General features: G+C 39.6%; 1 protein-coding gene across 1 annotated transcript in view; it reads left to right on the forward strand.

Moving 5' to 3' along the window:
• The window catches only part of AFF2 (ALF transcription elongation factor 2), a 302951-nt gene that overhangs the window by 186571 nt on the left and 88963 nt on the right, over positions 1-27417 (forward strand). The window contains exon 8 of the mRNA XM_064669750.1: positions 20970-21021. Coding sequence (XP_064525820.1) covers positions 20970-21021 — 52 coding nt within the window. The remainder of the gene's footprint in view (positions 1-20969; positions 21022-27417) is intronic.

The following is a 27417-nucleotide window of genomic DNA, read 5'->3' on the forward strand; positions in this document are numbered from 1 at the left end:
AAAAAAACTTATTCTCTGTTAAACTCTAATAGGACTTTTTACATAAGCTGGTTTTTAGCATGCATTTGGGATGAGTGCATTACCCACGAGTAGTGAACTCACAAGTGAGTTATGCGGGTAATCCCAAACGAGTGCCAATAAAACTTTTATAACGCATAGCATCATTATGGAATTCGTTTATGCCACATATTTTACAGGGGAAAAAACTATTTTGGTCATATATTGGAGAGTTTATAATTTTTTTTACTGGTGCTGTTTTTCACATCCCTCTGCCTCTAAAGCCGAGCCAAGTGAATACCAGCAATCTGGTATTCTAACCTAGAAGGAAGGGAAAATTAGAACAAACACATGTTTGAAATCTCTCTGAAAATAAAACAAGGGCCAGATTCTAATCTCCTTACTCATACCAAACACCACCATACCCCCTGAATAGCTCTATAGATTTCTTTGGGACCATTTGTCAAGTGAAGTGCTATTTGACATGTGTGGCAATACCCAGAATTGGCTCAATCTAAACTAGCTTTTTCCATTTAAGCCCTCCAAAGCTTGCTGTCTTCAGTGGTTAGAAACACATATTTACGTTTTTTATCGCATCAAAAAGAAGAATTCTCACGCTGCTTAGAGGGGTTATTTCAGCCCCTTTTTAACAGAGTTGGGTGATGCGAAGCAGAATCCCAGCACTTCTATAAAGCTGAGGCAGAGTAAAGCCCTCCTAGGGGGTTGGCTGGCAGGCTAAGCACACTGCTTCCCACCCCATTTGATGGGTCATGTTCAGGCTGCAAAGACTGAGGAATTTGGTCCTTCCACTTCACCAGCTGCAGTCAACAGCTTTACAAACCCCACTTCACACCTCTGTAAACCATACACGTATAAACCTGTTGCACCGATGTAATACCCTTGTCCCCATCACTTCAGCCATTGGCTGCCATGTCCCATATTCAGTTCCCCTCCTTTTGGGAACAGTTATTTCACTTCAGAGACTTGAGTCCTCTATCTTGCTTAGTGTAAACACAGTGCATTCTAAGAGTTTTTATCTCTTTCTCGTTTGTTTTCTGCTGCTGTGTTAATTTTATTGCCAAGATCAAAGATCCTGAACTGGTAGACATAAGTCAACAGAAGGACTTGACTTGACTTTATGGAGAGCAGGATCAGGCCATAAACATCCTGGGTTTGTTCTTTTGTCTCACATAAAATAACTCCACCGATAAAATGCACTCTGTGATGATGGCTAATCAGGGATTGCTGCTTAAAGCTCCACACATAACCTAGCTATCTCCACATTAACCTCCTACTTTCATTTCCTTGGTTATGTTGAATAGGAAGCAGTTATTGAACTGCAGTGTTATGTTCATAGAAGCCATTTGATTAATTGACTATGTTTTGAACTCTTGTGACCCGCGGCTGAAATATAGCTCAGACAGAAGTGACAGAAGCAATGGGATGGGAGTATAAAAGAGCACCAGTAAACTGTCCATGGGCAGCCCACATTCATGTTCATGTTTATCCTTGTAGGACTTGCTAAAAGTAAAGACAGATGTCCAGCTTATCTCATGTAGTCAACAGCAATAATAAGTACGGATGCTGCTCACTGTGAGTTGAGCCTATTCCTGCTGTCACTCTGTCTTTATGTATCCACAGGGAGAAAACCTGGAAGGCAGGCAAAAAATAAAAAAAAAAAAGAAAAAAAAAAAAAGTGTTGCCAGAAATCCCTGTAGGCTATCTGAGAAGGAGCGGATGTGTAAAGCATTTCTTTCTGCATAAACATTTAGAAATCAAGCTCTCATAAGTCAGGGATCCACCAAATGTGGTGTGAAGAGGCAGATGAAGCCTGCCTTCTGGCATGCCAGCATTTGCTGATTGATTTGGAATGCAGAAGGGCCCTTTTTATTTTTATTTTAAAATTTGAACCACATCTTAATACAAATCAGGTGAAAAATAAATTGAAAAATAGCAAGCCTGAGATTACAGATGTGCCAGCTTCATATTGTTCAGTTTAGCTGAGGTCATAGTCAAGCCCATCAAGTTCACATCGTTTAGTGTGCAGCCACTGAGGTAATATTCAAACAAAAGAAAAGCAGTCAGAATGCTGATATGCTCCTACTTTGCCAGCTGGCCTCATTCAGCTGTGCAAAGCACACTGGCTTCAGCTATGTAAGGAACTTAAATCAGTAAGGAATACAGGTTTTTAAAAGGATATGCTATTCCAAACAGCCCATTCGTGCTCCAACTCTCTGACTTTAGATCAGTCATAAAGGGGAAATACCTCTCCTAATATGCAGTTTCATATTCTGAAATTTAGAATGCAAGAGCTATACTAATGATGATACAGATAATTTAGACAGAGGAATTTTTCAGCGGGGGACATTTGTATTCTGCTCAGTAGTTAGAGAAATCTTGAACTTCCTAGAAAGCCTACAAGTAGAATTACTGGCATCCGTTCCTCTCCATACTGGTGATGTTACCATGCTGGTTCCCTGCACACAGGTATAGATTTATGTAGATTAATTTGGTATAGTACAGTGAATTGCCACTATGATATATATTTTAGAATTACTTCCTAGCACAGCCTAATGGCTGGAATCAAATAAAACATAAAAGTAGATTTATATAGATTGCTGTATAAATCAGATAAAGCTTTATATTACCTAGCATTGGTAATGGAAGCTTTTCCTGCAAATAGTATAGAAGTTTTTCATGTAATATTTTCATTATTTCAGTGAAAGTGAAGCAACAAAAAAGAAGAAAAGAAATAAACAAGTCTATCGGGCTTAGCCACCATTAAACATCATTAACTACAATTTTGCCTGACAAGTTCTCTCATCTGGTGATGGGTGAAATGGTAGAAAAGTAGACTGAACAATTGCATAAACCCAAATGAAATATGCCCTTGTATTCTAAGTGTGCACAGTTCAGTCAGTTAAAATAGAGCAATTTATTATGCTTTAGCAGCTTGAGCTTAATCTAGTTTTAAATAGATCTCTCTTTTTTTTTTAACCTCTTGCTGTGATTTAACTGGTTTGGGAAGACACATGATATAGTGCTACACAGTGTCTGCTCCCTCTCGTGCTAGTTTACTTTGAAATAACTTTAATAGAGTGCTGATGATGAAAATAACTCACAGGAAATGTAGATAAGCCTTTAAACAACAGTGAATACATTTGTTTTGTTTGAAATGAGTGGATAAAAGCTTAATGGAAGAGACAAGAATACAGAGTGGAGAGAAAGGAGATTGAGTGTAGCAGGCACAGCAGAGTGGTCAGCAACACCCTCCTGAGGATTTGGGGCTCTCTAGGCTCCACCAGGCAATGGTGCTGCCACATGAGCATCCCCTTTTCATCAGCTTCTCAAGGTTAACAGCTCTGAGCATTTTGGGCCAGCCTATCAAATGTCTTACTGGTCAGTTTTTAATATCAAACTGCCGCTGCAAACCACTGTGAACCACTTTGCCATATTGGCCACCCGTTGTCAAAGTAGGTTGGAATGTTTATCAAAATCTCCTCACATAATATAGGCAAAGCTCTCACCTGCCTGCATTCAAAGTGTGCTCTGCTGTTCCTCGAGGCAGGGAGTGTGTGACCTTTACTGAGTGGAATATTTTGACTGGGGACATTTTGTTTGATATTACGCTGTAGTTTTCCACTTATTCATTAGATCCCTCGGCCTTTGTGGTTTTTCACAGGTAATTCTGTAATTACACCAGCTGTGATAAATACTTCATTGAAATCTTACTTGAAGAAATTTAGCTCAGTCCCTTTGCATGTGGAAGCATCTAAGTTAGTGTTTGCGGCGTTGATTGATACAAACAGCCATGCCAGATGCATATAAACTTGTGCATTTATATAAGATCCCACAGGAATGGAAGAGGGACATGTTTTCAGGGAATTTTGTGTGCACATGTGCATTTGTAAGAAGTTCAGCAACCAAGTAACACCAAATTCTTTCTATAACTGAGGGCTCTGGCTGGCACAGGCTGCTCTAGCAATAGGATGATGGACCCTTTCACCTTCAGGTTACTGGTTGAAATTTAAGGCAGATTTGTAGGGAACAAAAGTCATTACACTCTCAGAGCTATTCAGTGGCCTGTGTGAGATGAAATTCTCCATCGGAGTCTAATGGACATGTGTCCAGTTCCTGAATCTGTGATCCTAATTGGCACTCTTGTTGATAGTGGCAGCATAGAGGCCAAGGACTGAATGGGCATACAGACAGAATTTCCTCTCCTTTTCAAGAGAGGAAAGACCAGTAGGATGTTTGTGTTATTGCTGCACATGATATGAATGTTTCTTGGATTGAGAAGGGACTGCAAACTTCAAAAGCATTCATGAAGTCTTGAGTCTTCTAAAAAAGCCCTAAGCTAACTTTTTTTTTTTAATTTAGAGAAAAAATTGCTAGCAATGTTTGTTGAGCTGGCTGAAGCTTTGAGGTATCTTGAGTAAAAAAGTAAGGAGAAAAATGTTTTAATTAAAAGTCAGAGAATACCAGGAAAATCAGTAGAGGGGGACTGTATGTACTGTTCCTTCTTACGAGTGACTGTTTAAACAGAACCAGATTCACTGGTCTTTAAAATTTTCCTAGAAGAAATTTGTTGTTTCCTAATAAAAAGGAAAAAGAATAGCCCTAAAAACAAAAAGAATGCGCCCCCCAGCTGACTGCCTGAAGCAGCTCCATGACCATGAGTATGTATTGTGATCAGAGACCGTATATTGCTAAAACTCCTTGATGGAATGAGTTTTAATTTGGTTTACAGAAAGCTTTAGGGGATATGGCTCTCTACAAATTAGACCACAGGAGCTATAAAATGAAGGATGTCCTCCCTAATTAGAAACAGTGGAGCAGTCTGGTGTTCTTCCTAGTTGTAGCCTCGTGGGTACTCTCTCACAAGTGAACTCTGTGCAATGGATGCTTCTCTAGTAACTGTTATCTGTCTTTTTACTGGAGTTTATCTGCCATCCAATTTTCTCTCTCCATTTCTGTACATGCCTTTCTGTATAGTTCTGGCAAGTTCTTAACTGAAGCTTTGAATGGCTGCCACAAAACAAAAATTCATGTGTTGCTCGGTGATTAGTTACCACTCCCAGAGCAGCTTATTTATTTTAAATATTAAGAAATGGTTCTCAAACTCGGGTGAACATGGCAGTCAGTTTAGGGGGTTCCTCTTGCAGTGTACAGCTGTGTCAACTGTTTCCTCATTCCTTTTCTGGTGAAGTTAATGAGAGTTAAAGAGAGGCATATAGATGGACTGAAATAAATTATGCTTTAATGGTAATTAAATTTCATTTTCTAGACACATTTTTTAGCAAGAAAGTGTTCATCAAACTGGCATCCAGGATTTTGGACAAGAAAATAATACAGTCACTTAACTATGACTAGAAAAAAAAGTGGTGCCTGGAAATCAGGATGTCTACAGCTTGTCATTTGTGCCCAGTGATAAAACCACATCTGAGCGTAACTACAGAAGGGCATTAGGCACAAATGCACAACAGTCACAATCAACTACAAACCTATTTCCAAAGTGCGTGTGAAAGGACAGCTGAATGTGGAGCTGAGCTGTGAAGTATTCAGACTGTGCTTAGGCAGCTATAATTTGACTTTTTTAATTGTAAGTAAAAGAGGACATCCAGGCTCTTAATTCATTAACATCTTTTCATGTAGACTTACATGGAGTAGGACCAACGACTGGTCCAATGAAAGCTTTAATTTACTTGTGACATATTGTTTCCACTAGGAGTTGTTGTAGATCAATCTGAGAACAATTACCAGGTAAATAAAAGAGCAGAAAAAAAGAGCCAAGTATTACTCTGGAATGTAAGTGAAAAAATGGAAATTTAGAATCAATCAAAATATTTATTTTGCTGCCCAGCGTGGAGTATTACTGACAGGAAAGGGCTGTATTTTTAAGTGTGATTGCTGTTTAGATTTTACCAGAATATATAACTGAACATGTCTCATGACCGTCTTATTTTCATGTAGTATTTCATCCTCCGGCTTTGTAGGGGAACTTTATGCCAAGAGAACTCACTGGAGACTGAGTGACAGATCAGGCTGTTGTCCCACATTCCCTTTCTACTAAATCACAGTTTTCTTTAGATGGAAGGTGGCTATTGTGAAGCTGTCAAACTGAGGAAAGTTAAATGGGCTGAAGTGAAGGCTCCTGCTAACAATAGCAGCTATCTCTGTCAAATGAAAGCTCAGCAGACAGTTACAAGGCAATTCGGCACTGATGGGTGGTCGATTAAAAACAACAAAAGGCAAGATGAATGAAAGGGGAAAATCCCTATTACTTTGTGGTAGGAGCAAGGGAAAAACCAAAAATAAAATAAAAAGTCCACCTCACCCAACCCTGTAGCAATTGGAACAGACTTGTAGTTAGCATGACCTTCATCATCTCAGATATGGCACAATAAAACTGACAAGATTATTTTCTCTTCAAGCAGTGCTGAGGTGTTTTCGTTGGCAAAAATCTGGAAAAGTAAAATAAATGCAGAGTTCAAGGCAATTGAAGAATTCTTGAATCTGATAACAGCTGGAACATAGTGCCACCAGGAAAAATAGCTTGGTTTTGTACTAAAAAATTATGACTTGATCATTTTTTTTACAGTGTCATTTCTGAGGTTTTGAAGGTTACCCTATAGACAACCAGAAGAGGATTAGAGAGAAATTATCTTTGAGCTCAAGGGAGCACCAATTTAAATTGGATTTGAGATATAACTTTTGCATTACCTTAGGAGATGAAAGGTAGTGTTGTGCCCTGATAGTTACCCAACTGCCTAACCATATGTATCAACTGGATTAGTCTGTAGATTAGCAGCTCCTGCACCAAGTGCAAGGTGTATCATGCAATTTCCTCTTTGTGGGACTCATCCTTTTCCAGTTGAACTAACATCAAAACTCAGCAAACATGGGGAGGGCTTTGCAGTCTGCATGTCAGACAGAAGGTAAATGTGCACACTTGTTCCTCAGAAGATAATTGTCACTAAGACTTGGACTGCCTACAGCAGGTGTGTGGAGTAAGATGAGAAAGTACAAAAGTAATAGTTTGGGAAAAAAGGTGCATTATGTCCTTGTATATATCCTGATAGAAAATAAAGTTTTGAAACCCTAGTGAAATTTGATGAGAGGCAAGCACCTAGACCCACTTAGATCCTATAAAATTCCTATTCTTTTTCTCACAATTTAAATGCCAGGATAAAAAAGCCAGGAAGAATGAACAGGTTCTTACACAGCACACAGTTGGGACTCAGGTTGATACCAACAGTGGAGCCAGGGTTCAGAGAGATTCTGATAAAACTTTGGAATAAAAAATTTGGGAGACATATGTGCTTCATGAGCATAATGAACCAGCATCTCATTCCAGTTGTATTAGGAAAAATAATTCTGTACTAACAAATGATGCAGAACTAGATGCACCACAGGCTCGATCCAGTCTGACAATTTTGATATATTATTATTCTCTTATTTGTAAAGTCATGACATCATTACTTTATCAATTACATTAAGTTTAGTCTGCATTATCCCTAAGTTTTTCCCTTTGAAAAAAAATTGAGTATTCATTTATCAATTTTATGTACTAATATTCATGTTTATTTGTCTGATAATAACATCAAGATACTTTAGTCATGGACAAAGAAACCAATTGCCAGACATGGTATAAATGTACAAAAAGAAAGGCGAAAAATTGGCATTCTGGAATTTTCTTTTTTGGAATGTTTTTATCACTGAGGACCACATTTGAGTTCTAAGGGTTTTTTCGATGGTAACATGAATTTCATCTCATAACTAATTTGGTATGAAAATGATATTAACCTACCTCTCTGAGAATCAACCACAGTGTTCCTCAAAGGCTTTGTGATAAAGGAAGACCAGGGTGGTCTCAAGATGAATTTGGGAGAGAGATGTTAAAGCAGAGAGCTGCTAAAGGAGGTAGTGTTTCTCATGGTCTTCAAAATGTCAGTGTCTGTCACGTTCTCACCAGGATCAGAATCGTGATTGCAACTTGCAGGGTTTGCTCTCAGTATTTGTTGTCCAGCAGGTCAAAGGAGGTTGTCTTCCCCTCTACTCAGCCCCGGTGAGGTCTCATCTGGAGTACTGTGTCCAGTTCTGAGCTCCTCAGTTCAGGACAGACATGGAGGGCCTGGACTGAGCCCAGGGAAGGGCTGTAAAGATGATGAGGGACTGCAGCATTTCTCATATGAGGAAAGGCTGAGGGAGCTGGGACTGTTCAGCCTGGGGAAGACTGAGAGGGACCTCATCAATGCACAAAATATGTTAAGGGTGGGTGTCAAGAGGGTGGGACCAGACTCTCTTCAGTGGTGCCCAGTGACAGAACAAGGCACAAACTGAAACACAGAAAGTTCCACCTGAATAGGAGGAAAAACTTTACCATGAGGGTGACAGCACTGGAACAGGTTGCCCAGAGAGGATGTGGAGTCTCCCCCTCTGGATGTGATTCTGTGCAACCTGTTTTGAGTGAACCTGCTTTAGCAGGGGGATTGGAGTAGATGATCTCCAGAGGTCCTTTCCCACTCCAGCCATTCTGTGATTTTGTAATTAGGTATAAACAATGTTGTGGGTATTCCCTACCATTTAAACCAACTACTGAATATTCCTTTCTTGGTTCCTCACAGCTTCATTGTAGAGGGCTCTGCAAGCATGAATTAGCAGATGGCTCAAAAGTAACCTGGAATTCTTAGAGAATATAAAGACTGGAGAGTGTATGTACACAGGGCTGCTGGGAGATGCTGGCTTTTTCAGAAGTACACTATTTGCAGGGATACTGAAAAAATAATCTGCAGATTTCAGGACAAAGAATGGTTTAACCATGTGGCACAATTTATAGGGTAAACAAACTCTCAGTAAGAGCTAACTATATCAGAAAACTTGTGTAACATGCACAGAAGGCACTGTTAAATTATTTCAGTGCCATAATTCAAAATGCTGAGGAAAATTCTCCTGTATTATAGCCAGAGCAAGATTGGATCTGTAGCCAAGTACATCAACGTAAATGTTCAGCTGTCTGGGGAAATACAAGTCTTACACTGTTACTTAGGGGAAAATGTGCACAGACATGGTGGAGCCCCTTATGAAACAATCCTCATTTTGTTAAACAATAGGATCAAATTTTCAATCAGGTTATCTAGCATATTGCATTCTGCAAGCTTGCCAAGCAAAGAGAACTATCAGCATGAAGACCGATATATTTTTACAGAATTAATGATGTATGAAATCTGGAAGTGGAAACATACATTTTCATTTTATCCTCTAATTTTTCTTTTTACATTATAAGTGAAAGGAAATGCTTGGAAGTATTTGCAGTTATTCATATCTGTTTATCTTAGAGTGATTATCAGAGCAAACAGTGTCAGGCATTGTGTTTGGATCTGAGCCTGAAAAATAGTGCTTACAGGAGCAAGGATTACTTGCATGAGTCAGTGTTTTCAGGACTGTGCTTAGTACTTGATTTGTCTCATGCATATGCAGTGCCTTATAAATCATCCAGATTCAGAAATCATTTAAGTATTTTTTTCATTTATTCCATCTATTTATATTAGTTTTAGTCTTGCTTGGTTTTATCTCCTCTATTTACATTAGCTTTAGTACTGTGTGGATTAATGTGTTTATACATTTTTAGATTGATCAACAGAATGTTCATTTAAGGATAGAAGTGAACAGTCTTACTGAAGATTCATTTTTCTTTGCAAATTCTCTATCAGATCTGTGGGATAGCTGTGGATTCTTGATGGAGGATTTTGCAGCTACAGGAGAAGTGTGTTTAAAAAACTGATTCACAAATTAGTGCTCTGAAAATGAAGCTCACCTTCCCCAAGATCACCTTATCTTTGCTTCCTATGGGGACTTTTGCTGATTGATCATCCCTGCACTACCCTGTGTACCAGTTGTGGTCCAGCAGTATTTTTCATAGAGCTGTAGTGCCTCTGTGGCACTGAAAGCCCTGGTCAGTTCTCCCATGCACACATGAGCCCCTGGTACTTGCTCATCTCCTCTGTGGCTGACCCCTGCTGACCCATCAGCAGGCCAGTACAAAGGACTTGCATCCCCCCTTGGAATTCTGCTTTGGAAATACACATCCCTGAAAATCTGTGATTCAAGTGCTAAGTTTAAAGCATTTTTTAAAAATCTGACATGTGGCAAATTTCACTTTTCTCCACATGCCCAAACACTGTTTCTGAAGCTCGAGCTCCCATTCTCCATAGCCTAACAAATCACTGAAAAGCTGTGTCATGACTGCATTGCTTTGCCTTTGCAGTATCTGCAACTGGAAGACCTCCCTCTACCAGTCTTTATGAAAGATCTTGAATCTTCTATTTGAACAAGTAAATAATTAATTACTTTACAGTTTTATGAAGTTGCTGTTCATTTGCACTGGAATTAAGAAGCCAGACCCCTTTATCTGGTTACAGGACACTCATCCCCGATAGTTCATTCTTGAAGACTAATTGACCCCAGGGATTAAAACACCTTTAAACCTGAGATCACTGTCAGGGAGTCTTTGTTGCTGTTCCTCCACTCATCTGATTAATCAGGGCCCACTCACACTGAACTATCTCAAGAGGACATTGGTTACACCTTTTTTAGAGGCCAGTGTTGTGAAACAAACTGGCAGGCTTTACCTTCAACTTGCTTCTTGCCAAATACTCTTTATCCTTTCTGTGAAGGGATGAGCAGATCCCAGCAGTGCTTTTGAAGGTCTCTTGAGTTCATTTTAGGAGTTTGTAAATTTTCTCACATCAGCAAATATACTCTAATAAGAGTAAATTTCTTCTAATGGTCAGTTAAAAAATGATGTTTCTACTGAAGAAAAATCTGATTTGTATCAGGAAGAAGAGACCATGTCTCTGTTCCTTTCCTATCACTTCTGTCCTTCCTCCAAACCGAGGCTGGCACAAGTGCATATACTACAAAATACCGTGAGATACTTGAGTTTAGTTTGCCTTTGGCATTTTTTACCTCCTTTTCTTCCACCTCTGCCTTCTCTTTTCCACTTTCCTATTAGTACTTCTTATGGAATTTTAATAGAATCATTTCTTTCTCTGTCTTCCTCTGTTCTTTTTGTCCCTGTCTCCTTAACCAAGACGTGACCCCAATGGCATCCAAGTTTAAGCTGGAAAACTCTGATAAGCCTAATACTAGGCAGAAACAGTTTTTACTAGATAAAATAGTTTTCCCTTCTATATGTCCTTAAGCTATGAAAACTGAGTGAAAAGCTCCCATGTTGTATTAGAGTGCTGTGAACCCATAGGAGCTGATGTGTCTCCTCTGCAGACACAGTAACCGAGCAGTACCTGTGTTTGGTTTCAGGGCATAAACATTTATTGGCCATGAACACTGTTCAAATGCTTTGTTAAGGAATTGAGACTATGGAGTTCTCACGTTAATTGTAGTTGAGAGGTTGCTGGGCCTTGTTATGGCTAAAAGAGTTTTAAGTAGGGAAATGATTTGTGAACTGGGGATAAATTGGCCTCTGTTGAACCTTTTATTTACTTGGCACCCTGTTCTCAGCATCCAAACTCCAGGCAGCTGCTCTGATTTGCTCACTCAGAGCTTTCTCTGAGACTCCTTCGGCTTTTCAGATCCACCCTTTTTTGTGAAGGGTGGATAAAGTAGATTCATCTTGTGGAGGAAGACTGGAAAATTACCGCCGTTCTCCAAAGGTCCTGCCAGAGGACTGTGCCAGGGCAGTGAGGAGCAGGAGGCAGAGGTTCTGCCGGGTGTGGAAGGGCTGTGGGTGCCATTTCAGTCAACAGACTGGAACAGACTGGTGTCACTGGTGAGCTGCAATGCCTCCTTATCTCAGAGCAAGTGCTGGATGTTTCTCTTCCTCATCACCCCAGTGCCCAGCTCCATGCAGTCCCAGTACCCCTGCCAGAGAGGAACAGAGTTCATCTCAGTCTGTGCTGTCTCTGTGAAGTGCCTTGAGGACACACTGTCATTCTTATCACTAACACTGAAGTGCAGTCTCTCCCCGTGGCACTGAACTTTGCAGACAGCAGTTCAAAATTAGAAACAAATAGTTCAAATGGCAGAAGGAGACGCAAAAATACATCAGTATAAAGGTTTACATGAACAAAAAAAACTGCTTCCACTCCAGACCAGATTATTGAAGCTTTGGATTTACCAGATGCAACTCATTTGCAATCTGCAGAAACAAAAGGGCTCTGCTCTTCAGATATGAGATTAGTCTATGTAAGGGGAAAAGAGTGCACAGAGAAGATTTTTGCAAATGTCATGTTGGTACTGACAGCTCATCAAACAGCTCCTTGAAGGACTCACTTTGTTACCAGATTTAAAAAGGAATAAAATAAAAGAATGTTATCAATGAATAAAATTAATGTCCTTCCATATGCACTGTATAACATTGGATAGATGAGCCAGTCCTGTGTTATTTTTCCCCTGTTGAACAACTTTCTTTAATATATTTTCTGGTATGATTTTTTAAAGTCACCTCTGCAAGTTGCTGTAGAATTATCAATCATTGTTTAACTGTGTGCTAAGTTCCCATAGCCTTTATGTGTAAATATGCCAACTGAAGGCTTGTTTACCAGAGAAAATACTGGTACTCTTGCTAGGAGACAGTTTTAATCAAATATGGTTGGAGTAAGCAGGTGTTTTTCATGTGGAATGTATTGGAAATGAGTATGTATCACAGAAATGGCTCTTGGACTATATAGTGCTCTTGATAAATAGCAGAACCCAAAATTATATCAGCCACTGCAGTTCATCAAAGGGAAAATAGTAAAAGCTTTGTGGACTATGGCAGAATTTGGCACACTAAAAAAGGTGGGCTCCTCATTTTGATTCTTCAAAAACTCAAAGAATACAAATTTTACACTGGCATTTATAGAAACTATAAGTCCCTCCCTGTATTTTTCCCAAACCTATACTTTTCTTTGTTCTTGTCTCTCTTTTCTCCCTATTTTCCCCCCCTTTTTGCTTCAATGATACAGCATACTCAGGCCTTGCCAAACAGTCATGTGTTGTGCTGAAGAGTCATTGGACAGTGAGGGAGACACAATGTAATAGAGATTGCACTTTTCTAGGGTAGAAGGCAAACCTGATGGTATTAGTGTTATTAAGACAAAAATATCAACTCACCAGCTTGAAACGTAAGGATGCTGCTTTTTGTGATTTTTTTTTAAAACTTCCTATCACATTGTTAAAATATTTTGACCCAGTTCTACTCCCATTCTGTTGGAAGTGTTGTTTGGGAGCAGGATTGGAGCTCAACAGAGATATGAAGTTATTGGATATGCTAGAGTATTATTCTTGCTAAACATACAGATTTCCATCTATGCTTATAATATACAGATAAAAGTTGGCAATAGGTTTCTCCCTCCTTCCAAAGTTCTTGTCTTAGCTTTAATGAAACACAAAATGCCTGTCAACAAACAAGTAGTTATAATGCACTTAGTAGCAACTTAATATCTTAGTTGCCTTGAAGAGCTTTTTATACATAGACATTAATGGATGGCTGGATAAAGAAATTCTTCTAGTGAAAGAATTAATTTTGCTTAATCCTTTTGAAATTAAGAGATGATGCGGAGAGATGAGTAATGAAGTGCACTCTCTAATTGTGAGGTACCTAATAGATAACCACAGGGGTTACTTCTCTCTCACCAGCTGTAATTACACTAATTACTGATATGGTGCCAGGAACACTAAGGCAGTTTGTGACAACACAAAATGGAGTGTGTCTTAGCAAGACATCTTCCTCCATCAGCTGGGCCAGAGGGAGGCTGATCGTGTTAGGAGGGTAATGTTTGCCTTCTCCCATGGGAGGGAGGAGAACAGGTACCTCTATTGCTCACAGACTGTTTTGCAGTGAAGACAGAAAACCTGACTTCAGTTCTTTCTAAGGGGAGGCCATTTCAGTCCATAGAACTGTAGAACCAACTGAGTCGGAAAAGACCTCTGAGATCATCAAGTCCAACTCTTGATCCAACACCACCATGGTTACCAGACCATGGCACTAAGTGCCACATCCAGTCTCATCTTAAAAACTAAGGAGTTGATCTATACCTTAAGCAAAGTAACTCCATTCAGGCCACTGAAACTGCTTAAATGAGCAGAAGTTACTTCTGTGAGTAAGCATTTGGAAGATGAACCTCATCATTGACAAAAATGTAGTGAAAGAAAATGGTGGCTGAGGAGAAGGAAAATTAATAAATTATATTTAAGTCTGTATAAAATTGCTGGATAAAAGGCCCTGAGTATTAAGGTAAATGGTGCTTGTAAATTCCATTTAATCTTCTGAGATTTTCTTTTACCATAACTCTAACATCTGAGAGAAAATAATCTGAAGATGACTTGCACATTTCAGCAAGAGAAGGAATATCAAGTTTCAAGATTTATCGATGGGATGTTTTAAAACAAAAGATCTTCTTTTTTCCTTTGGAATTACTCTACCATTTATTTTCATTTCCCCAGTTTTTTTGCTCACTGTATTATGAACTTCTCTGGGGAAATCTATTGTTAGATGTTTTCACACACACAGGCCCCCTCTTCCCCTTGATAAATGATAAAATTGTGCTCCAGTGTGTGCAACACATTCTTGAAATACATCTGAGTTCCATTATACAGTTTGTCATTTGCATGATACCTTTTGAATTACCACTCTCAGAGAAGCCTTATATACCTCAGAGAAATGCACTAGGAAAATGAAAAACAAGTTCTCTATGAAGTCCACAGGGTGAACCGGCAGAGACTGTGTTGAACTGATGGCCTTATTTCCATGAAAGTTCAGGGGTAGAAAAGGTTGCATCTCAGTGCTAGTCACTGTTTGTATGGATGGTGTTCCCTCCACATCAGTATTGCTGCAAAAAAGAGTAACAAGGGCTTCTTAGCTCAGGGTGGCAATATACTACTTTTTTCACCTCAAAGGCATTTATTTGATTCCTTCCTGTTCTGGATTTAAGTCTTATTAAGTTTCACGAGTGAAATTTGCTCTAACAGTTTAAGCTCTGTCTTTAATATCGAACAGAATAACTAGTTGTAGCACATGCTGCTCCAATCTAAAGCACACAAACCTCAATTTAAAATTGTCCTTATCTATCAGTGGAAGGTTGAAGCAGGAGGGAATTCATTCCTTGAAGAGCACCCACATCCTCTATAAGCTTCCCATACCAGGCACTGCTTCTCCTTTGCAGCACTTTGTTGTGTCTTTTGTGTCACTAGTCACAGTTTCAGCCTTTTCTTTTCAGGCAAATTTAAGCAAAACATCCTATCCCACTAATGGAACAAAGGCATGGTTTCCCCACTGAGGTTGCAAGGACAATGTTAAAGATTTACAAAAATAAATGAGCTAAATATTTAAATAATAAATATATTTTGAAAAGCAGGGGAATATTGTATTCCCATTTTACCAGAGGCAAACCTGGCAAGAAAAGAATGGGATGCCATTGCCTGTTCTCCTTCCTTCCTATTCACACTGCCTTTTAAGCACCTTCTCCTTGAGGAAGCCATGTCACCAAACATGTTATTATAAACACGGTGGACTCCCAGCCCAGCTCTCCACAAACAGAGCAGGAAGAAATGCATAGCATTCCCAGAAGTCTGCTCTCAGTCCAGACCTTATTCATTTGTAAAAAGCATTTAAATAAGTTAAACGTTAAACCAAAAGGAGGATGTTGAGCTGTTTAAATGTTCCTTTAAGAAGTTCAGAATCTTCTATAAAAGTAACTGTAATTGAGTGGTATTGCGGTAGTGCTTTTTCAGGGAGGGGATTATCTCGTGTCTCCTAATCAAATCCTCACTTGCTTGTTGACAGGATCCCAAGCCATCAGGTCTGGTGTTCACAAAACACCTACTGAACTTCACAGTTGGGATGGGCTACAAGTCCTGTTTCAGTGTTCGTGCAGCTGAACTTGGTGAGACCCCAGGGAATTTCAGCCCAAACCCCAGAGCTGAGTTGGAAGTTCTGCTGCCTTTGCCACTGCCAGCACTGATGAGTGGGAAAACCTGTTCCAGTCACCCCAAAAGTCTCATCAAGTCCGAGGTCATCTCGCTCTGCAGCTTTGCCCACTTGCTCAGTATTCATGAAAAAATGTGTCTAAAATTATATTTTATCTGAGTAGCTCATGCTGTAACAACTGTTGGGAGTGGCGAGGGACTCCGTGACTCATTCAAGCTGAACATGGACAGGAAAACCATATAAAAAACAGAGTCTGTCCCCCAGAGAAACAGAAGCCATGGTGGGACTCGTGTAATCGTTTGACATGGTCTGTTAAGAGAACAGATACAAATTATGAACAGATACTGATGATGTTTAAACTGGTTTATTATCGTGGCATATTTTTTTAATTAGATTCTTGGAAAATGTGCAAAGAGTCTAAGAGGGAAGATAAAGCTTATTATGCCAAAAAGTTATAAAAATAGCTCATTCTGATTTTTGCCCATCTCATAATCTTCTGAGGCCTGCTTCAAATTGAAGGCTCCTAAAAACAATATTTTGTTCTTACTATTTCTAGCGAGACTTTTACAGAAATCATCCTAAAAAACCTTCATTCAGCCATTTGTCTAGCTAAATTTGTAATGTAGAAACAATCTGCTTTGGGAGCCAATTCATCCCTGGAGGAAGTGGGTATTGTAGTCAGTCAATGAGATTGCCCCTACTTACACCACAGATAAATGTGTTGCTTTGTCACAACGTTTCTGCTTTGCAATAATTTCACATTCCAAATTATAAACCTCTGAAAATTATAGATTATGAATGTGCTGACACAACTTCAACTGTTATAGTAAATGGCATTGCTCTAATAATGAAATAAAAAATCCTACTTAATCCCATTCTTTCCCTAAAGTGGTGTTTTGCATTAGCTATGGATGAAAAGACAAACAAGTACATGTATATTCAATAATAATGTCAGCTGGGTCAGAGAAGAATAGAAAATAAAATTAATTCATAACAGCTCCAGAGATAGCTTTCTGATACAGGCAGTTTTCTCTTTGATTTGCCCTCATTTAGAGTATTCATTGTAATTTTAGCATAACCACCAAATTAGCCTTTATTAATAGCTGTCCTGATCTTAGTAACAAATATACTATGTAATCTCCAGCCTGGGTGTTTCTGAGGTGAACAATTATTTAGAGCAGAATAGATCATATGGTATTTACAGGGATCTCTCACTCAAGAGGGCCTAATTTCATGTTCAGACCATCCAGACAGTGTCTCGGAGAGCTGTAGATACAGAGCTCTTCTGTCTCGGGGCTTTGAGGCTGAAGTGGGTTACCTGTCTAGATATCATAGTGAAATAGTCATGTTGGATTAAGGTTGCTGGCAATCTTAAAAACCCCTTATTGGGCTTTGAGTGCAATGAGATGCTACTTGCTTATAAATGAGAGTTAATAGAAACATTAAACACTACAAGCTACTGTGACCCATGTCTTCAGAATATTAAGCACATTTTAAAATTGTGGAAGACCATCTAGGCCTCTGTGTTCTGTAAAATATTGCCTCTTCTAACCAGTGTTCTCTGGGAGCAAGCTATTTGATATCTTCAGCATTCGACTTTCATTTGCACATACTGTGTATTTTTAATTTATTCTCTCAGTTCTCTGGCTACCATATATTTATTGTTGATACAATACTCAATTTGTCTTTAATTATTCCATCTGCCAGGAGAGTGTGATGCATTTTGGAATCTGGGTGGTTTAGTTGTTTAACCTTTGAGTTTTGGAACTGAATGGAATGACATATTCTTCATTTAACAGAACAGGCTAAGAAGAATTATATACTCCAAGTGATAAGCTTGGAACTGCTAAAGAAATACCAAAATCCAATTTTTTCCCTCTCTCTAGTCATCTAAACATCCATTAGTCTCTTGAAGGGAACTCATAAATCCTGCAAATTTAGTTTATCTGAAACCAACTCTAACAGTTGTCCTTCCTACTAATCATGTTTTATATCAATTTTATATTTTTCAATATTCAATAAACATGTCTTGTGCTTACTGTACTTGTTAGAAAGTGTCTGCAGTAGAGGCTGTATGAGGACAGTTATTAATCAGCCATTTCGGATGGCTGTAGGGTTAGTTTAGTAAGTGTATCTATTTATCTTTTTTATGTTTTCTTCTTTGTTCTTTCCATTTATCCAATATGGAATTTCTTTCGTCCTTTTTGGTTTATTTCTACCAGGGTATGTCAAAAAGGAATTTAACATGTAACAAATGAAAAAAAAAAAAACAAACCACAACAACAACAACAAAAAAACCCCAACCACCCAATAGCTGAAAGAAAAAAACCACACACCACCCTTTGGGTTTCATCCATGAAGAGATCCTCTTAGATCTGCGTTAATATATAACAATAGAGTGCATTATCTAGCAATGCTGCTTTAAAGCAGTGGATAATTTACACATTAAAGTGAGATGTAGGTTTAAAAGTAGGAGTGTAGAATTGAATTAGAGTTAAGAGTCAGAATGATATAGTCCTGTATGAAAATGATGTCGGTTTCCTGGGGGTATTGTCCTTCTGGTGTAATGAGACTTGCAGATAACAATCAGGGACTGTGGATAGATCGAGGTACAGTGATACATTGAGAATGGCACAGCAAGTATTGGCTCTGGGGAAACAAATGGATGTGTCTGCTAGATAAACAGCATTAAAAGTTTCTGTTCATCAGCAAAGTCTAGGCCTGTAAAGATTAATAATTCCTGAAAAATAGTGTATTGGGTTTGCATGGCAAGGTTTTGGTAGCAGGGAGGCTTCAGGGGTGGCTTCCGTGAGAAGCTGCCAGAAGCTTCCCCCGTGTCTGACAGAGCCAATGCCAGATCCAAGACACCCACAGCTGGCAAAGGCCGAGCCCATGGTAGCACATCTGAGATAACAGATTTGAAAAAAGGGGAAAAAACGCTGTGCAACAGCAGCTGGAAGAGACGAGTGTCAACATGTGAAAGAAAAAGCTGTGCAAGCACACGGGTCAGTGCAGAAGGAGGGGAAGGAGGTGCTCCAGGAGCCGGAGCAGAGATTCCCCTGCAGCCCGTGGTGCAGCCCATGGTGGGGCAGCTGTGCCCCTGCAGCACATGGGGGTCCGCAGGGGAGCAGATCCACCTGCAAAGTGGGATGAGCTGACCATAACTCCCATTCCTCATCCCCCTGCACCAATGGGGATGAGAAGGCAGAGAAAATTGGCAGTGAAGTTGAGCCCAGGAAGAAGGGAAGCACATGGGGAAGGTGTTTCATGATTTGGTTTTATTTCTGCTTGTCCTACGCTGATTTAGTTGCCAGTCTTTCTAATTGATTTCCCCAAATCGAGTCTGGTTTGCCTGTGATGGTAATTGCTGAGTGATCTCTCCCTGCCTGTATCTTGACCCACAAGCCTTTTGTTATGTTTTCTCTCCCCTGTCCGGACAAGGAGGTGAGAGATAGAGCAGCTTTGGTGGGCACCTGGCGTCCAGCCAAGGTCAACCCACCACAAATCCTGGCTTTTAGAAGATTTTTTTATGGGTTCACATATTACATGGAGGCACTGGCCATTTATCAGGATGTTAATGACTAGTAGTTATGTGTCCAGATACTTTGTAACCACTGGGCTGCCCGACAACAGAGGTCACTGGAAGACAGATTACTTACAAACTGGTTTAGAGATCTCCTTCACTTTCTTTTTTTAAGATCACCATCAGGGCTTCAACTACTCTGATATTTCCACATCGGGATTATTGCCTCCTCTTTAAAATTCCTTGTATCAGGAGGCTTCCGTGATTTACTCGTAGTCCTCAAACAAAAAAACTTCCTAACAGAGCATCCATTGATTGCTACAGTTATTTAAAGGCTAACAATAAAAAATCATAGACTTCAGTCTCCATCAAGGCAGAAAGGAAACAATAATTGCAATTTGCAAGCCTCCTGCCGTGGGTTAAAGTAGCTCAGGATGGCAGAAAGGGAGCTCCGCAATTTTAGTGGCTGTCACAGCTGGGTGAGATGTGCTGATTCATTCACACGTCATTCTGTGATAAGACAATTTGTCAGGGTGAAAAGATGGGTGTGAGGTACAAGTGTGCCCAAGGAATATCAGCTCTGAGGAGGACCACTAGATAAAAGCACGAATATGTGGGAAGCTGTACAGGAGTGTATTTGGTGACTGCTAGCTATGTCTCTTCAGGTTGACAGGCCTCAAAAGAAAAGACCTTTTCTGTCTCTGTAACAGCAAATAATATGGTTTCTTACCCTGTGTATTTTTCCATACCAAAGTGTTGGATTAAAAAAAAAAAAAAAAAAAAAGACAAGTAATATGGGTGGTAATGTGGTAATGTACATTATTCAACTCTTTCTTCTGCCAAAGAAAGAGCTATAGGGGCAGCCACATTTTTTAGGAATATCCTTCCCCTTTAACCAAGGGCAGGGAGCAGTCCTGTGAGATTTCTCTGTATTATAAAATAAGTAGGTAAAAATGGGGATATGAACCATCAGATTCCTAGCTTAGAAAATGTTTGCCTTTGGATACTAACAACTGTGAGGTCCCATCAAACCTCAACCAAGCACCTCCTCCTCCTGCTGTTCTCCATTCTGCATTCCCAGTTTGGTAAGGTGGGGATTGATACCACTCTCAAAGAAAACTAGTGGTGCCCTTAATTGAGAATGAAACATGGATGACTTTTTCTCAGTTTTTAGCAACCCCAGAGCTGATTTTCCCTCTGGATTTAGAAATACACATAGGTATATATGGACTAATCACTGTGAGACAATGTGCAAATAGAAGAGGACATGAAAGAGGAGCTGACTGCCAAACTTCATGATGGATTAGTCTGAAAGTCATTTGCTCTTCCCTAGCACCACACATAAGGACTAATACATACATACATGGAGTATTCATCAGTTTACTTACCACAGGTCTGATTTTACTTGTGTTGAATTGAAAGAGAACTTTTCCTCTGACTTTGCTGAGGTGTAGATTTAGCCCATTGTACGTCAAGTTAATTCATTAAATGTAATTCTGTGTTGTCTCTCCTCTTTTTCAGAATGCTTGAGGATGATCTGAAACTCAGCAGTGATGAAGATGACAATGAACAGGTAAATACACCTGATATAAAAGCACAGACCTTATAATCTGACAGTTATTTCATTGGTTGCATCTGATTGTGTGTTGGTTTACTATATTTGCATCAAAAGCATTTTGGGGTGCTGCAGAATCCATTATCTAAAATCTTGTTTGCTTCCTTCCCATGGGAGGAAGCTTATTCTCAAATAGGAATGCATTTGGGCAGTTTTGTTTGTAAAGTTTGTGAAAACGAAACCAAAACATGTCTTACTAACCTTGGAATTAGAGCCCACACGTGGCATCACCCGTGTCAGCCAATGTGTTCTGAATTTCTGTCCTCCATGGTACTAAGTTAACCAGGGAACAGCCTTCACTTGCTTTGCACTCAATTTCTGAATTGACAAGCTTTCTGGAAGTGGGTGTAAAATGACTCCATCAGACCACAAAGACAACTACAGAATTGGCTTGTGCTTTGCAATTCGTTTATACAATTGCACACAAGAAGATTGGGTCCATAAGTTTTTGTTCCAGTCAGTGAGTAAAGGGTTGGGAGTCCACAGCCAGTAGTCCAGTGATTCCCATTTGTGAGAGCAAAAAATCCTCAGCATGTAGCTGTAAATCAATACTGAAAGTCTTTCAACCTACTTGGGATGTTAATGAAGAATCATTTTCAGAAAACTGGCTCATGTCATTCTCTATGCTTCCCACTTTATAAATATTTATGGATAATACTGGGAAAGAATGCTGTTTAAATTCATATTCTCAAAATTCTTATCAGAAGAAAAATGAAACTTTGGGTTAAATTCATCCTTCATTTGACTTTATATATGCAATAGCCTCAAATGTTTAAATTTCTGCAATAGAGAGGAAAGTAATGCTATAATTCAGCATAGGATCATCTGTTCAGTCTGGGAAATGTTAACAATAAGTGAGTCTTTCTTTCTTATTTATTTTTAAACCACCTAAATGTTCTCCTTCACCCTACCTAATCCATCCTTTAGGATCATGCCAGGAAAGATTTACCTTCTGGTGAAAACTGACCCCTTATTCATACAAGTCAGTATTTTTTAGCACTGAGTTAGACTTGCACTCTCATCTGAAACCAAAGGGTCAAAATCCTGTACTTGTGCAACGTGCTGTTGTGCAAACCTGCTGGTTTATGGCACCTTCAGGTTTCCTGATCTACTTGAAATTTGCCCAAATAGTCCTGCAAAATGACATTGTGATACTGAGATGCCTAAAATACAGAAATAGAAATATATTATCGGGTAGCAGTTACTGTTGTTTTCCTCAGCTGCTCCTCATCAGACTTGTGCTCCAGGCCCTTCCCAGCTCCATTGCCATTCTGGCAAGGAGAGAAAAGATTAAAACTCTCAGCTCAAAACCATTCTAACAGTTTATGCAGCGTTTCTATAAGGAAATGGAATCGTTGTCTTTACAGTCTTTATGATTTCTTTCTGCTATAAGCTGGCAGCCAATGTGAAACATGAGCTAGCATTTACTCATTTTTGTTAATAAAAACAGTAGGTAAAAATCAAGTTTGTTCCCTTGATTTCTACTCTTGCTTCAAGGAAATTGAAATTCTTTGAGAGCAGTGGTCAGTAGGGAACTCTAGGATTTGTCCTTTGAGAATTGCTAGGGACCCTTCATATTTTACATGGCAGGGCAGTAGTGACACTGATCCATAGATGCACTTTGATCTCAACTTTTAGTGAAGGTCTACAGTATGTGGAGAGAGTTTGATCTATCAGCCTGTCTTCTGAGACTACTAGTAGTCCATTTGTCATGGTGGAAGATTGTTAGGAACTTGCTGCAAGAAACAAAGCTCTTCTGTCTTCCTCCCTCACTTGTATGAACAAGCACCTTATTTATGAACTGTACTGCAGTTCTTTAGGGGTCCGTGGGCCTCACACTCTTTCAGGTGTTAAACATCTTCCTTTTCTCCCCACTGCTGAGGAGAAACACAACACACATGATAGCTCCAGTCAGTGATGTAACTAAGAATTTTGGCATTCACCTTTCAAACCTAATTTAGAATAACTGGAAATTGCTCCTAAAAGTTATAAACACGATTTGGAGAACCCTCCTTAGTATAAGTGTTAGGTCTCTTTTGGTTGAGGCACACATGATGATGGCCTAGCAACATATCACCAAGAAAAAGATTCCTGAAAGGAGGCTGTACACTTTAATTTCATCCCAGAGGGCTTAAGAGGCTTCAGCAAGTAAGAGCTGACTGGAAAACCAACCTACTAGTGCCAAACTGCTGCAAATTGCATAGGAACCTTGTGGGTTTATTTTCCTGTTAGCCTTCTGGCAGTTGTGGGCCTGATGCAGAAGTTGTCAAGTGAATTTCTTTGGGCTGTGACATGCAGGAGGTCCAGTGAGATGTTCATTGCAGGTCCCTTCAGTCTTCAGGTCTGTAAAGCTTTGGACCATATCGATCATTGCAGATAGAGCGTGAGGCAAGTTACAGTCACTCCACCCCAGCTGCAAACTCCTGTTACCACTTTTTGGGCCTTGCAAGGAGACACTCATTTGCCACCTGCATCTAACACATGTAAACACAACCCACAGTGTCTTCAGTGCAGACACTCTGGAGGTGGCCATATGACACATGCTTTGTCCCATAGACAAAATGCTGGTTCTTATGTCTCATTGTGGATGATTTGGGATTAAAGATTAAAGACACACAGAAAACGATGGGTTAGATCTGGAATCAATTTTCATTTACAGCTGAGAAGCAGTTATTGATGCTGTGCTCACAGTTCAATAAAAGATCTAAAGATACAGACCTTGTGTTTCTCTTTCAATATAAGCGGCATAATCAGTGTCAAATGTTTTTACAAAGAAAATTGTATTGACAGTTTTATTAAAATTGCTGTCTTTAAAGTTTTAAGTTATCCACAATTTGACCTACTTGAATGGTTTTTAATATGCACACTGACCAACTCAATAGATTTTTATGTCACGTATTTATACCAAGTACACATCTGTTTAATGTATTATTTGAGAGATACTGTTACATTTAAGCATTGCCTGGTTTGAAAACTCTTGTGGTATTGTCACTGAGAGGAAGGTTGGAACATACATCAGTGTTGCATTCAGGAGTCCTATTGCAGAGTATGCTCAGATTGGCTACAAAAGATGCAGTCCAGGCAGATGACAGGCATGCTTTTATTAAAACCAATAGATGGCAAGGCCTTTCAGAGATGCTAATGTTAACACTCTTCTCTGAGGAAGGGCAGGGCTTTTAGATGGCTTCATTACTCTGTTAAAAAAATACATCAGAAATTAGGAAGAGTAGTGAAGGTTTTTAATTAGTAGCTCAGTTCAGCTAAAAGAGCTCAGATAAAACACAGGTTAGTATTTTTGTTCTCTAAAGCACCTCTGTATAATTCAAATTAGCTTTGAGCTCAAAGGCATCCAAATGAGTTGTGCCTGGATACAGTATTTTAAGTAGCTGTAGTGTACCCAATTTTCTTTAACCAGCTCCTCTTTGTTCTTCTGCCTAAGGAATAGTCCTGTTAACCTTTTAAATGTGTACTTAATTTAAAGCACATTGCTAGCGTTCTGTGTGTTTTTGAACCAAAAAAACTTTGATACTAGTTACAGAACTGCTCCATTTTCAGTATTTTATGTGTATAGTAGTTTTGGCAAAACAAATCAATAAGATGTTTTTTCTTTTCTATTTGATTTTTTCTGTTCCTTCTCTTAGTAATTACCACTTTATTGCCACTTCTTTAATAACCCTACAAACAGAAGACATGCATGTAATTCATGGCCCTGCTCTATCATTTGTATTTTACACAAAGATAATTCTTTTTTGCTAGGTTAATATTAGGTAATTCCATTCAAAATGTTTGACTTAGTATCTGAGTCTGAAAAGGTGATCAGCCATAGGCTGAGCTTTGAATTCTTAAAATGCCTGCTGAGCTTTCAGGTTAATTTTTTTAAAAGTTTATGAAGTTCTAAGGCATAATATGCCTTCATCATATCACGTAAACACTTTTTGAAGTGCGACAGTGACCACTTTCCTTGTAACAATAGATATCCTTTCCTGTTGTATTTTTTCCCACTTTTTAGCTGCATCCTGTACGAGCTGTTTACCTCCCCAAGGTTTCTCTGTGTTTCCATTTACTTTGTTATCAGCAGAAAGGCTGAAGAACAGCTCTTCAGTAATGACATCAATACTGCACACACAGTGAGAGAGGTCATCTTGTCAAAGCTATAGAAAAATCAGATGGATTAGGATGAAACTAGGTGCAAAATAACTTTGATAGAGTCTTTTAATGTAAACAGTTTATCTGTCATTGGGTTCCATTGAAATCCCAGAGAGGTGCAGCATCAGTTGTAGCCACAGCAGCATGTGTTTTGATAAAGAACACACGTTCCAGTGTTTAAGATCTGCAGTCACGTTTTATAATTGTAGGGAAATGTTTTCTTTAAGCCATTAATGAAAACAAAAACTATTAGGATAATACAGTCATTCTCCAACCTTGTCAGTCTTTAACCATGAAAAATCCTTTCATGCATATATATCCCTCCTTGCCACCTCAGTCCATTTTAATTGGTATTCAAATTATTTTTGATTTGAACACTAGTTGAACAACACTAATTGAAACGACAATGTATCATCAACTGTGTAAGTTAATACTCCAGCTTCTGTTAGGCAAATCTTTGGAAGTAAGAGATTTGATGACTGACATGTCTAAGGTTATAATTCACATGGTAATGATGTAGGTTCATATCATTTGTTTATTATCAGCAGAAGCTTTCAGTAACCACTCTGAGATCTGGGCTGAGCTTTCTGCAAAAAGCACTGCACGCCACTAAAATACACAGTGTTATCAAAAGCTTTTAACTTGTTCAAATTCACAGAATCACATGTGATTTTTTTTCCACACATGTTGTTATTGTGGAGGTCATCCATCAGTGAGGAAGGGGATTAATACAGCCCTCAGGAAAAAATGGTTGCTGTAGAGTGCACAGTACTACAGATCAACAAGAAGGAGTTTGCCCCTGCAGGCTGCAGCCGTGCTCTTACCTGGGCTCTGGGGCAGCAGCTGCCCAGACCAGGAGCTGGAGCAGCTCCATCCCTCCCACCAACTCACCTTTTCCATGGGTTGCCATGGGTTGACACTGGCAGCTCAGAGGCTCAAAAACCCTCCACCACAGTAGAAAAGACAATACACGAAAAGGAAATACTGGCAGGCAGGCAGGCAGGCAGCCCTAACAAAGTGGGAATTCAATGCCTTAGTTAAAAGGAAGTTTTACATGATACATTCTCCAGAAGTCCTCTCCTCACTGCCACACAGGCAGGCACTCCATAGCCCCTCAGTGCTCTCTCTAACAGGTGATGCTCTTGGCTTTGTTTTTCATGATACCAGCCTGAAGCTGCCAAGCTCTGTCAGCCACACTGTAAGACATCATTCTCCTCAAGGAAAGCTTTAAACACCCCTGATGCCTCTGTCACTAGTTAAATAGAGGTTGTTCCTCAGTACAGCTGGAAGGACCAGATCCTGGAGATCTGCCAGCCTTTCTGGACTGAGAGGGAGGAGGAAGATGCAGCTTTCAGTCTGCAGGATGGGCCGTGTACTCTCTGTGTGTATGCATAGTTGTGCACACAATTTTTTGTGGAGGAGTTTTTATTATAAGGTTGGAGGGAAATACATTTCCCCAGGATCCCTTGCTGTGTATGCTACTTATGCAAAAGCCCTGTATTGTTTTGGCAACAAAGCAGAGGCAGCAGCGAGATAATTGATCAACCCCAGCATTGTTGTTGAGAGAAAAGCCAGGATTGGCCACACTGTCCTGTAAAAAAAACGTGAAGTCTGTGATACCTGCAAGCCCTCTCAGTGCTCAACACTCACTAATCTGACCCCACAGGACACATTTATCTCCCTTTTCTCCTCAAAAGGAGAGTGTGATTGTTATCTTGAATGTCTTTTGAAGCATTTTGGTAAAGAATGTGTCTGGCTTTCTTACACTGGCCATCTGCAGTGTCACTCTTCTGTAAAAGCCGGAGCAACCATCTGTGAACTTCAGAATCTGAATTCCTGTGAGTTTTTTACACCAGTAGAGGATAGTGCTAGTGCTGGGTTTGAGACAGGGAGGATTGCAGAAGGTTAAAGGAGGAACTCATAGGTGGCCAGAACAAGTGTAAAGTAGGTGCTGAAAAGGGCATGATAAATCCAGTAATTAGCTTCTGTCAACCAGAATAAGGGGAGAAGAAGTGAAAGTTGATCTCCCCTGGAGGTATTCCAGGAGGAGAACAGTAATGGAAACTAAACACCTTAATTTTTCTTACGATAAATTCATCTGCCACTGCAAGGTTTACTGGGGTTGGAGGTGCTCCGTTCTGTGCTGGCAGGATGAATCTTCCCAGAACAGATCTGCCTGTGCACAGGGACAGGTCAGGACCACTGTGA

The sequence above is a fragment of the Pseudopipra pipra genome, chromosome 13 (assembly GCF_036250125.1).
Source record: "Pseudopipra pipra isolate bDixPip1 chromosome 13, bDixPip1.hap1, whole genome shotgun sequence".
Taxonomy (NCBI): domain Eukaryota; kingdom Metazoa; phylum Chordata; class Aves; order Passeriformes; family Pipridae; genus Pseudopipra; species Pseudopipra pipra.